Here is a 13,265-nt window from a genome sequence, read left to right as displayed (position 1 = left end):
ATCAAGTTAAAAACTTCTTTATTTTTTTGTATTATTTTACTGAGAGATGTTGGCCTCGCCAGCAGCCATTAATAGAGCATGTTCTGATTAAAGACTCATCTAGAGACTGGTGGCGCTGAACAGAACCAAGAAGTCGAGCTGCAAGCAATTGATGGTCCCCTTTACAAACAATTTTGGGTAACTGCAGTTCAATATGCTTTATGGAAAGTTGTTTATATTCGTCTTCATTGATGAACATGCACCCAACGGCATATAAAACGAGTTTTTAATGGTTTTGTTTCCATGGCGCTAAAGTTAAAATTGGTTTTCCATAAGTTAAATATGTTACTGCAAACGTCGACTTCTATGAAACGATTTTATTTTATCAATAACGAAAGATTTGCTTACAATTAAAAGCAGACTTTGCCTTTCTGATGAGACTATTTCGAGCGCACTTGAGTCTGATCAGAGGCGATTTCTGGCACACTTGAGTTCAATCACAGGCAATTTCGCGCGCACTTGAGGCCGGTCAGATGCAATTTCGAACGCACTTGGTTCTGATCAGAGGCAATTTTGGGCGCATATCCCGTGTTGAGAAATTCTTCGGATTTAAACATAAGAAATCGTCGGTTTTCGTCGCTTTTACTTCGCCAAATCCGATCAAAGCCCCTACGTTTTTTTCGTCGCTTTGATCGGTTTTCGTCGGTATTTTAACGTAGGAATCGTTGGTTTTTGCCATTCTAAAAATCTCACAAAACTGACAGTCCCTGCCATGATTCGAACCTTGGACCCATATATTACTATCCACCTTCTCTTCCACTGCACCACTAGTCACTTAGTTTTTCTCTATTTCTTTAGTCTTTAAAACAAATTGAGACTGACATTACCGACAAAAAACGACGATAATCGACACTTTTTACTGCCAAAACCGACAATACCGATGAAAACGACGATAATCGACATCACTTCCTACTTAAAAAACCGACGAAATCGACAAAAGTCGACCAAAAACGACAGTTCTTGCGTCGATTTTGTCGCAATTTCTCAACCCGGGATGTGTCTGAGCAGAGGTGTGTTCGGGCGCATATTAGTCCAGTGATGAGTGACTTTGGAGCGCACGATAGTCTAATCAGAAGTTACTTCCAGCGATCTGGACTTAGTCTGAGCCATAAAACAATCGTTACCAAAACGTTTGGACATTGGCCTGACTTTGGTATGGTCAGTTCTCATTTCCGTGTGGGAAGGTCTGATGAGAGACAGCTTAGAGCGGAGTTCGAACGAACACGAGTCAAAGACAGCCGATCAGTCTGATCAGAGGTCACTTCCGTCTGGTATCCCAGCCTAGGTTAGTATATTGTATGCGCTCAGTGTAGAAACATAACTTGTAGGAAACCAAAATTACAGCAATCTATATTTCAAAAGTTTTATTTTGATGAGATTATCATCACTATTGATTGCATTTCATATTCATTATTTATTCATCATCCTTCAATACCACATTAAAATTTCCGAAATATCGCTGATCCTCGTTGGTCTCCTAAGTTTGTATCGTTTTCCGCGGACATGTCGATTAAAAGTTTTGAGTTGCAAAATCGGTAGAGAAACTTTATGAAAATCGATAGTTGGTGTCTCCGATTTGTTTTGAAACCTTAATGACAGATGAGAACAAAAATTAGCCTAAACAAGTGACCTAAAAACTGGTCATAAGCGAATACTTGTAAAATTAGTACCATCGTTTCATGAAGGGAGTTTTGAAAAATTTAAGTTAGCGGTTGTACAAAATTCTGTTTCCAGCAGCTGAAAAAGAATGACACTCAATTTACTCCAGTACCGAACACAAAGTACGAATCAAGTACTGACACTTCTAATGCAATTCTTCAACAGTACTAATTCACATCAATTTGTTTTACTTGCCAGACATGCTTTTATTTTGATTTTACAATGGCCAGAGTTGCGCGCCAACTCCGAATTTTCCCTTGCCACACTTGAGCCAATTCTGATTTTACAATGGCCAGACTTGAGCCGATTCTGATTTTTTAACTTTCCCGACCAGCGTCAAATCTGATTTTAAGCTTGCCAGGCCTGCGCCAATTCTGATTCTACAATGGCGAGACTTGGGCCACTTTTAATTTTGCACTTGCCAGGCTTGCGCCAATTCTGATTTGTTATTTGACAGACTTGTGGCAATTCTGAATTTACAATGGCGAGACATGTGCGAATCCTGGTTTTTCACCTAACAGAATTGCGCCAATTTTGAAATTTCACTTACCAGTTTAGCGCCAAATCTGATTTTTACTTGCCAGGCTTGCGCCAATTCTGATTTTTCACCTGGCAGACTTGTGCCAATTCTGAATTTTCGCTTGCCAGAATTGCGCCAATTTTTATTTTTCACTTGCCAGATTTGCGCCAGTTTTGGAATTTCACTTGTCAGACTTCCCGGGCCGAGGTGTCCAACCCTAGTCCGCCGTTATTAAGCGAGATTAAGGGTGTAAAGCCTTTTCCACTCTTAAAAAGCAGGAAAAAGAGTGTAAGAGTGTAATTTTACAAAAATTACACTCTTTTTTACACTCTTTACACTCTTTAATCCACTCTTTTTACACTCTTAAAAATTACTTTTTGATTACACTCTTTCGTCCAATTTTTATTGGGGAAAAGAGTGAAAAGTGTAATTTTGAAGCGATTACACTCTCAGAAATACAACGCAATTTTGCAGAAATTACACTCTTAGAAATACACTAAAAATTACACTGTTTTGTCCACTTATTTCTTTCTTTTCAACGGGTGTAAATCTTATCCAGGCTCCGCACAAGAAAAAAAATTACAGTTATTTTTTTACAATCTTTACACTCTTTTCCCCGTTATTTTTCGGCAAAATCCTCGGCCCGGGTTGCACTAATTCTGATTATACACTCGAAAATTGGGAAACAGCTGAAAATTAATCGTGAAATTGTTGCAATTTACAACGTTTTCAAAATTCCAAATGTCCACTCGAAAATTTTCTAAAAGTTGGTTTTGAATTGGGAATCCGAAAAATGGGTGTAATAGATATCAATTTATGCACCTCTTTCCGTTTCTATTTTTGTGACATTTTGCCTACCCGTATTTATGCCCCTTTCCTCGGTTTTTGACTGAGAGTTTTTGAGGCTTATTCTTCTCCTCGATATCTAGACGAGAAAAGCGCTCAAGTTTGGCGCGGCTCCCCCTTGGGCCTCATTAATGCACCCTTTCTAGTCATCGAAGAAATTGAAGAGTCTCATCAACGTGCTCGGAAAGATTTCTCCACTTTGTTTTGACTCTGCTATCCCACGCTATATTCTGGGACCCCAAATTTGTCGCGTACTTTTTGGTATCACAGGTGAATTTGCAGGTCGTTTGATTACTAAATGCAGGTAAATTTATCATGAATTGTTATCTGAGAATCGTAAATTGTTCTTTAATGCATTTTACCTAAAAAAATTATTTAATTTTGAAGAAAATTTTTGCAGGGAAACTATCTACAAATTATAGATAGATCGCAAGCAAATTAACCAAGAATTTGCAGGTGTTTTCACCGAAAAAAAACAAACTGCAATTGAAATTTTTATGTAATTTATCCTGCAATTTTTACATGCAATTTGCAGGTAGCACTAACTAGAAATTTTTGAAGGTGAAAATCTAGGATGATAACACTTCAACTTTTAGATATATTGCAGGAAAATTAACGTCGAATTGCGAATAGTTTAAATTGCTTGCAGGTAGTTTGTTGGTATGTTGCATTAAACAACAATTTACCTGCTACTTCATGGTATTTTTACCATAAACTTGTAATCAATTTGCCTGCAACTTTTTTTAGTATGTAGCTTTTTTTGGCGGTTTTTGCCGTTGTCAGCTCGCTTTTCATGAACGAATGGGTGACCTCAAATAAACAAATGCATGATGAAATCGAACTTGAGAGCAACGTCCAATCTAACAAATGTCTGGGTAAATTTACGTGCAACGTTTGCAGGTAAGCAAAATTACAGGTAACATTACCTGCAAAACAACAATACGTGAAATTTACCTAGAATACGTTACCTAGAATTTATCCGCAAACTCAAACAACAATATTATATTAAGTATGTAGCTCTAAGTAAAAAAAAAACATTTGAAAACTCTAATTGAAGATTTGATAATATTCCTCAAGGGAAGATTGGTAGGGTACAATGTCATTCCGAGCAGAAACCTGGAAAATTCCAGCAGATATTATTAGCCCTATCACCAATAATCCTTGCTGTCGGTATTTAGTTTTTGGTGTGCTTTTCAACTTTTCATTTTTGTTTACATGGCTAAAACTGACTGTTCAGATAATAAGGGGAGGAAAAGTGCTGTAGAAAATTATGATCAAAGGTCAAATATTTTGCTCTGTATATTCTCTCGCGGTTTTAAAAAATAACATTTTGTGATTTTCAAAAAACTATCCATCGACCCAAAAACACCTCTGTCATAATTGATAACAATTTTAGTAGCTGTCGCTAACCTATCAGCTATTTGAAGGACCATCAGATATTGTTCAACGACTCCACAACCAAACTTTATATGTTCAAGGTCGAGAATCGTTAATCAAAGTAATCTGATTTACAAAACGCTATAGCAGAGGTTTTTAAGCACAAAAACCAAATATTGAACTCTTAATGGAGAAATGAGAGACATTTTTAGACACTGGAACCACGTTTGGGAGGAATAGAATGTATGTGCTTAGCAAAAGTTTGTCGAAGCAGAAAATTGGTCTTTGTGTTAATTTTGATCCTTTTAGTAAAAATATACTCTCTAATGCGTTAAATAAAGTTTACATGCAATTTGCGGGTAGAACTACCTAAAAAATTTTTTGCAGGTAAAATTCTAGGAGGGTAACACTGCAATTTCTAGGTACATTGCAGGCAAATTCACCTAGAATTGCAGGTATTTGAGATTGCTTGCAGGTAAGTTGCATTAAAGGACAATTTACTTGCAAGTTCTAGGTAAATTTACCTGAAATATACCAGCAATTTTTTCGATATCCCCCAGTTGGATTTGAACAACATGTTGAACAACTTGCTCTTGATCATGTCAATGCATCTGAATACCATATTAGTCAACCCTTGATCGAACTGTTGTTACTTGCTGACAGCGATTTCCACGAACCCGATGGTTAACCGATTTCTTTTTCAATAGATGCTGAAGCAGCTGTTTCTATGCCCCTTTCCAAGTACAGGGGATAACGGAAGAACCCAAGTCGCCACTTCCTAGTAGTCATACAAGGATCATATATGATGTCATTCAAATTATAACGTATTTCCTAGTAGGATCCTTGTATGCATACTATTTCCTATATATGATCCTTGTTCGAAATCAAGGAAATCATAAATGTTAGGTAATAGTGCTCGTAGATCGCAAGCATTCGAAAACGGATAGCTCACTCATTGCAACCACTGCAAGCCGACCTATGACTTACGAAAACATTTGTAATCCTTGTATGACTACTAGGAAATCATATATGATCCTTGCATGACTACTAGGAAATCACATATGATCCTTGTATGACTATTAGGAAATCATATATGATCCTTGTATGACTATTAGGAAATCATATATGATCCTTGTATGACTATTAGGAAATCATATATGATCCTTGTTTTACTAATAAGAAGTCTTAAATTTATCATGTATGATTTCTTAAAAGTCAAACAAGGATCATATATGATTTTTTAGTAGTCATACAAGGATCATCGGTGATTTCCTAGTAGTCATACAAGGAACATAAAACTACTATAAAACCATACACAAGGGAAGGTCCCAGAAGCTAGGATCTAAACAACACAAGAAAGAAAGCAGTGGGAGCTCAGATAAAGAAAGGGATGGTTCCCAGATAAGCAAGGATCTAAACAGCACAAGAGAGAAAGCAATGAAAGCACAACTAAAGAAAGAGGTCGGTCCCAGATAAGCCGGGACCTAAAGAATACAAGCTGGAGAGAACATGGGAGGCAACGGTAGCATGCAACGGTAGCAAGTGCTGGCTACCGCGGCACCAAAAACACTCATACCGTGAATCTCAGAACACGAAACGGGAGCTCCGGTTAAGCCAGACCATTAACTCTAAAGGGGCTAGTCCCAGATAAGCCGTGATCTAAACAACACAAGCAGAAAAGCGAAAAAGAGTAAAGAAACGAAAGGGCGGGGCTGTCCGAGAGACGCCGGTATCTAAACAGCACAAGAAACAAGGCAATGATAGCTCAAATAACGAAAAGGATGGGTCCCAGATGAGCCGGGACCTAAAGAACAAAAGCAAGAGAGAAATTGAGAGGCACTCGATGAGTGATTTCGATGCAACCGTAGCAACTGCCGGCTACCGAGGCACCAAAAACCTTAAAATCGTGCATCTCAGAAAAGGAAAGGGGAATTCCGGTTAAGCCAGAGCACTGAATCTAAAGAGGCTAGTCCCAGATAAGCCGGGATCTAAACAGCACAAGAAAGAAAGCCATGGGAGCACAAATAACGAAAGGGTCGGTCCCAGATAAGCCGGGACCTAAAGAACAAAAGCAGGAGAGAAAATGAGAGGCACCCAATGAGTGATTTCGATGCAACGGTATCGATTGCTGACTACCGGGGCAACAGAGCATTAAATCTAAAGGGGTATAAAGGTGAAAACACTCTTTGGGATGCTCAATTCAGTCTTTTTTGATCATGAAGCAATGTACAATAACAACGAGATAAAGTAGCGTTAACATTATGTAACGTATTAGCATTAACGATGATAGCAACAAGTGAGAGTTTAGACGGCAAAGTTTTTTTGATGCTCTTTTACTGGTTTTTTGTCTGAAGTTATTGACGTCAGAATCGGTTCATATTCGATCAACAATCGTCCAGAGAACTTAAAAATATTAAGCCGAAAACCGCCTTATGTGATACATATCGTGGTTATATTTACTTAAAATTAGGTTATACGAACTTTTTTGGAACTTTCTATGAATATTAGAACGTATTTAAATTATTAGAAATACTCGTCTCTGATTGGATAATAATCTCACTTTACCCAGTAACATCCTCCGGCCCAGAAGAAGATGTTGGGAGAATCGCTACAAATTTTACAAGCGAGCGAACGAGCGATCCGGAGGACGTGCGCAATACGGTGGAGCGTGACACGCTGTCTGAACCGTAACGGAGTTCAGTGATCCGAGCAATAGGGTAGTATCCCCTAGGATTGGTCTCCTCAACTACCCAGATCTAGTCACCAGTCTTTAGGTGTTGCTCGGCAGGCGTTTGCCACTTAGAACGTCGGTTCAGTGTCGGGACGTACTCTTTAATCCAACGAGGCCAAATACTGTTAGCGTAAGATTGCGCGCGGGCGTAACGCTTACGGTGATCAAACTCATATACGCCAATGATTAAAGGGAGACTACGTGCTTGGTTACCGAGAAGAAAACGATTAGGTGTTAATGCGCCTAGGTCGGACGGGTCGGCGCTTACGGGCGTTAACGGACGTGAATTAAGCGCGTGTTTGACGAGACAAAAAGTAGTGTTCAAAACTTCGTCCATGTGACGACGAGTACCGAGGATGTTGTAAAGTTTTCGCCTAAAACTTCGTTCCAGCCTCTCCCAGATGCCACTTTATGTGGCGCACTAGGCGGATTGAACCTCCACTTAATGCCTTTGTGGGCAAATTCCTTGGCGATATTGATGGCGCTCCACCTTTCGATGTTTTCGCGTAGTTCTTTTTGCGCACCAACAAAGTCAGTGCCATTATCAGACCAAATAATGGCCGGTGTACCCTGACGGTAGACAAACCACTCCACTCCCATTACACACGAACTGGCGTCCATGGACGGAACGATTTCAACATGAACGACACGAGTAGTTAGTCACGTGAAGAGGAAGCCCCACCTTTTCTCGGTAGTCCTGCGTGCAGTTACGTAAAACGGGCCGAAGTAGTCGACCCCGCTATTCGTGAAGGGAGCAGACTGGTATGCGAGTCTTTCTACTGGGAGGTCAGCCATGATAGGTTGGAGAGTGACAGCGCGGAACATTCGGCACGTAACGCAGTTAGGTTTAATAGAACGCAGTGAGGAACGTAATTTAAGGATGGTATAACGTTCTTGTATTTTAGCCCGCATGTAATCCATAACTTGATGATGATGTTTAACGTGGATGTGCCTAAGGAACAATTTCACAAATGCATGGCGTGCGTCGAGAACCATAGGATGTTTTATATCAAAATCAACTTCGACCAACCGATTGATGGGGCCAGCCGAACGAATTAGACGATTTGGCCCACTAAAGGGAGAAAACAGAGCAATACGGCTACTCCGTTTAACGGGTTTGTTTTCGAGGAGATCTTTCCTCTCTGCCTTGAAAGACTCTCCTTGGACAAGATACTGGAGATGACGCTCGGCTTCTTCAAGCTCCATGGTGTCTATGATTGTACCATCGGCATTACGGTAACATTCGTGAGAAGGTAACAAGCGGAGTGCGTATACCAAGTTTGATGGTTTTAAATACTTCGATGCTTGGTTCGAACGGGAATTCCTTGTTTATTAGGAAATCTGGACCCCTCACCCAGCTACTTGATTGCAGAACCTCAGCGGTCATACCACGAGTGCCGGCATCTGCCGTATTATCGCTTGAGGCGACGTCGTTCCATTCGTCAACGCTATTGTGTTCTAAAATCTCGCATACACGGTTTGCAATAAATATTCGCTGCTTGCTTGTGGAGTGAAGCCACTGTAAGACAGTAGTGCTATCGTTCCACATTGAAACTTTGTTAACATGCACAGTGAGGGCTCGACAGATGTCTTGTTTCAACCGAGCGGCCATTAAAGCAGCTTGCAGCTCTAGCTTTGGAATTTTCATCACCTTCATCGGTGCTACGCGAGGACAAACGCAAGCTCCGTTTGGGGCCCACTCGAAGTAATGACTCGGGCTCGGAGAAATGCAACGGCACTGAAAACTTCTTGTGAACTATCGCCAAAAATGTGTAGTTCCAGGTGTTCAAAGTTTCCGGAAAAGTCGATCCTTGGTATAGTGATTTTGGCAAGCTTGGGTAGTTCTACACTCCATTCGAGCAACCTTTTAACGGTGTCTTTAGGTAATTCTTCATCACAGTGCTGCCCGCTGACACGCCAGATGTCCTTTAGTAACAATCAGGCACCAACGGTAAATGGTGCCACTAGGCCGATTGGATCAAATACCTTAGACACTTGGCTAAATACCAAGCGTTGTGTTAAAGACTTATTTACTGTGCTGGAGATACCCCGACTCACAACTAGGGTATCATTGTTGTGATCCCATTTCAACCCAAGCACGTGCGAAGATTCCTCCTTAGATGAGGCAAATACTTTTGGTTCGGTGGTCTGAGGTGACCCATCAATTCGATCAGCCAGATTTGGTACCTTGCTTACAAACTTAGTAAGCTTGAAACCACAGAGATGGAGAAGATGCAACAACTCCTTTAATCTTTTGAGAGCCCTCTCAGGTGACTCCTCCGAATTCAAATAATCTTCCACGTAGAAGTTTTCTAGGACGGCTTTGGCTGCTCCCGGGTACTGACTGACATTGTCTCTTGCCGTGCGTTGCAATGCATAGTTAGCGCATGCGGACAAGTCTTTAGCCCCAAATATATGACGCGTGTATTGATACGCTAAAACATTTGTTGTGGTGTCCTCCCGCCACAAAAAACGCAATGATGGCTGGTCACAGTCAGGCACACCCAATTGGAGGAACATACCTTCGATATCTGCGGACACGGGGAATTGATGTTGCCGTAACCTAAAAAGTACGTGGATTAGTTTTGGAGCAGGTCGGGGCCAGTGAGCAAAGATTTATTCAAAGAAGTACCGTGGAACTTTGCTGCACCATTTAATACCCAACGCACTTTCCCCGGTTTTTTTAAGTTGATTACGGGATGATGCGGTAGGTACCACTCTTTATCCGACCGCTGCTCAACGTTGTGAGCATCAGGGACTGTAATTTGGTGTGGCGCACTGGGCGGATTGAACCTCCACTTAATGCCTTTGTGGGCAAGTTCCACGGCGATGTTGATGGCGTTCCACATTTCGATGTTTTTGCGTAGTTGTTTTTGCGCACCAACAAAGTTAATGCCATTATCAGACCAAAAATTGGCCGGTGTACCCCAACGAGAGACAATCCACTCAACTCCCATTACACACGAACCGGCTACCATGGACGGAACCATTTCAACATGAACGACACGAGTAGTTAGGCACGTGAAGAGGAAATCCCACCTCTTCTCGGTAGTCCTGCGTGCAGTAACGTAAAAGGGGCCGAAGTAGTCGACCCCGGTATTCGTGAAGGGAGGAGACCGGTATGCGAGTCTTTCTACTGGGAGGTCAGCCATGATAGGTTGGATTGTGACAGCGCGGAACATTTGGCACGTAACGCAGTTAGATTTGATGGAACGTAGTGAGGAACGCAATTTAAGGATGGTATAACATTCTAGTACTTTAGCGCGCAGGTAAACAATACCTTGATGATGATGATATTTATTATGGGTGTGCCTAAGGAACAATTTCACAAATGCATGGCGTGCGTCGAGAACGATAGGATGTTTTACATTAAAATCAACTTCGACCAACCGATTGATGCGGCCAGCCGAACGAATTAGACTATTTGGCACAATAAAGGGAGAAAACGGAGCAATACGGCTACTCCGTTTAACGGGTTTGTTTTCGAGGAGATCATTCCTCTCTGCGTTGAATGACTCTCCTTGGACAAGATACTGGAGATGACGCTCGGCTTCTTCAAGCTCCATAGGGTCTATGATGCTACCATCGGCATTACGGTAACATTCGTGAGAAGGTAACGAGCGGAGTTCGTACGCTGTTATCCGTAGCAACTTCTGATAAGAATTGTACTTATCGAAGGGAATTTGTTGCGGGGGTGGTTCCTTAGTTGACTTGGTTCAAGGATGCGGCCAATCATGTATTGATTTCGTCAGTTTCCTTAGTTACTATACCAAGTTTGATGGTTTTAACTACTTAGATGCTTGGTTCGAACGGAAGTTACTTGGTTCTTAAGAAATCTGGACTCCTCACCCAGCTAATTGATTGTAAAACCTCAGCGGTCATACCACGAGTACCGGCATCTTCCGGATTAACGCTTGAGGCGACGTGGTTCCATTCGTCAACGCTAGTGTGTTCTAAAACCTCGCATACAAGGTTTGCAATAAATATTGGCTGCTTGCTTTTGGAGTGAAGCCACTGTAAGACAGTAGTGCTATCGGTCCACATTAAAACTTTGATAACATGCACAGTGAGGGCTCGACAGAAGTCTTTTTTTAACCGAGCGGCCAGTAAAGCAGCTTGCAGCTCTAGCTTTGGAATTGTCATCACCTTCATAGGTGCTAAGCGAGCTTTACCCAGGACAAACGCAAGCTCCGTTTGGGCCCCACTCGAAGTAGTGACTCGGGCTCGGAGAAATGCAACGGTACTGAAAACTTCTTGTGATCTATCGCCAAACATGTGTAGTTCCAGGTGTTCAAAGTCTCCGGCAAAGTAGCTCCTTGGTATAGTGATTTCGGCAAGCTTGGGTAGTTCTACACTCCATTCGAGGAACCTTTCAACGGTGTCTTTTTGGTAATTCTTCATCCCAGTACTGCCCGCTGACACGCCAGATGTCCTTTAGTAACAATTGGGCACCAACGGTAAATGGTGCCACTAGGCCGATGGGATCAAATACCTTAGACACTAGGCTCAACACCAAGCTTTGTGTTAAAGACTTAGTTACTGTGCTGGAGATACCCCCACTCACAACTAAAGTGTCATTGTTGTGATCCCATTTCAACCCAAGCACGTGCGAAGATTCCTCCTTAGATGAGGCAATTACATTTGTGTCGTTGGACTGAGGTGACCCATCAATTTGATCACCCAGATTTGGTACATTGCTTACAAACTTAGTAAGCTTGAACCCACCGAGATGGAGAAGATGCACCAACTCCTTCGATCTTTTGAGAGCCCTCTCAGGTGACTCCACCGAACTCAAGTAATCGTCCATGTAGAAGTTTTCTAGGACGGCTTTGGCTGCTTCCGGGTACTGACTGACATTGTCTCATGCCGTGCGTTGCATTGCCTAGTTAGCGCATGCGGACGAATCTTTAGCCCCATTAATATGGCGCGTGTATTGATACCTTACAACATTTGTTGTGGGGTCCTCCCGCCACAAAAAACGGATTGATGGCTGGTCACAGTCAGGCACACCCACTTGGAGGAACATACCCTCGATATCTGCGGACATGGCGATTTGATGTTGACGGAACCTATGTAGTACGTGGATTAGGTTTTGGAGCAGGTCGGGGCCAGTGAGCAAAGATTTATTCAAAGAAGTACCGTGGAACTTTGCTGCACCATTTAATACCTACGCACTTTTCCCGATTTGCTCGGGTTGATTACGGGATGATGCGGTAAGTACCACTCGTTATCCGACCGCTGCTCGACCTTGTGAGCATCAGGGACTGTAATTAAGTAACCTTTTTCCAAATCTTCATGGATGGTACTAGCATAATTGTCGTTCAATGTTGTGCCTCTCGGGAGCCGCTTTTCGAGACTTGAGCTGTACCAGTGACAAGAAGTATTTATTCGGGAGCTGGATGTTATCTTCAGCCCATAGCATACCGACATCGTATCTTTTGCTGTTATGAAAAGTCGTCGTTTCAAGTTTTTCCTGCGCGCGAGCATCCACTGAGGATCGTGGGTTAACCTGCTTGTACGTGTCGTAAAATTACATATCATACCAGGACTTAACCTGACAAGCTAATTCATAATCCTGTTCGACAATGGCTTTGAAACACGTTGAGACTAAACTTAAACTTGACGGAAGTGGGCCGCTTAAAACCCAATCTATGGGCGAATGGTGAGCACTTTTCGTCGGCTGTAAAGTACACTAACGGGCGGATGCACATAGGGACGCACAGTGGATGCTTCGAAGTCTTGATCTTTATGAGGTTTCACAGTCAATTGAACCACTTTTTTGTCGATCAGTTCTTCCGTGTTTATAACATTGACGGTCAGTTCTAATGCGGTACCCTGCAAACCGAGCCTATCTGCGAGACTATCGGACACGCGAGAGTTAATGCAAGCGGTATCGTATAAAACCAAAGCCGTAGTACTAGTACCAGAAGAGTTAGTAAGTTTCAATTCCGTTACCTGAAGGAGGTCTTTGACATCTGTCACTGAAGACAAAGTGGTTGTTTTGCTCGGTTGCTGTTGACAGGTAGATGGCCTAATAGTATCTACGTTCGACTTCGAAGTGTTGTTGTTGTTGTTTGTTGAGGGTTTAACGGA

The 13,265-nt window shown here is 42.0% G+C and overlaps 1 protein-coding gene across 1 annotated transcript in view; it reads right to left on the bottom strand.

Moving 5' to 3' along the window:
* The window catches only part of LOC142338619 (uncharacterized), a 215,436-nt gene that overhangs the window by 20,944 nt on the left and 181,227 nt on the right, over positions 1 to 13,265 (bottom strand). The window contains exon 3 of the mRNA XM_075388455.1: positions 1,758 to 1,776. Coding sequence (XP_075244570.1) covers positions 1,758 to 1,776 — 19 coding nt within the window. The remainder of the gene's footprint in view (positions 1 to 1,757; positions 1,777 to 13,265) is intronic.

This window comes from Convolutriloba macropyga, chromosome 4 (genome assembly GCF_964194025.1).
Source record: "Convolutriloba macropyga chromosome 4, txConMacr16.3, whole genome shotgun sequence".
NCBI lineage: Eukaryota > Metazoa > Xenacoelomorpha > Acoela > Convolutidae > Convolutriloba > Convolutriloba macropyga.
The sequence above is the reverse complement of the archived record's forward strand: the minus strand, read 5'-3'. Positions and strand labels throughout refer to the sequence as shown.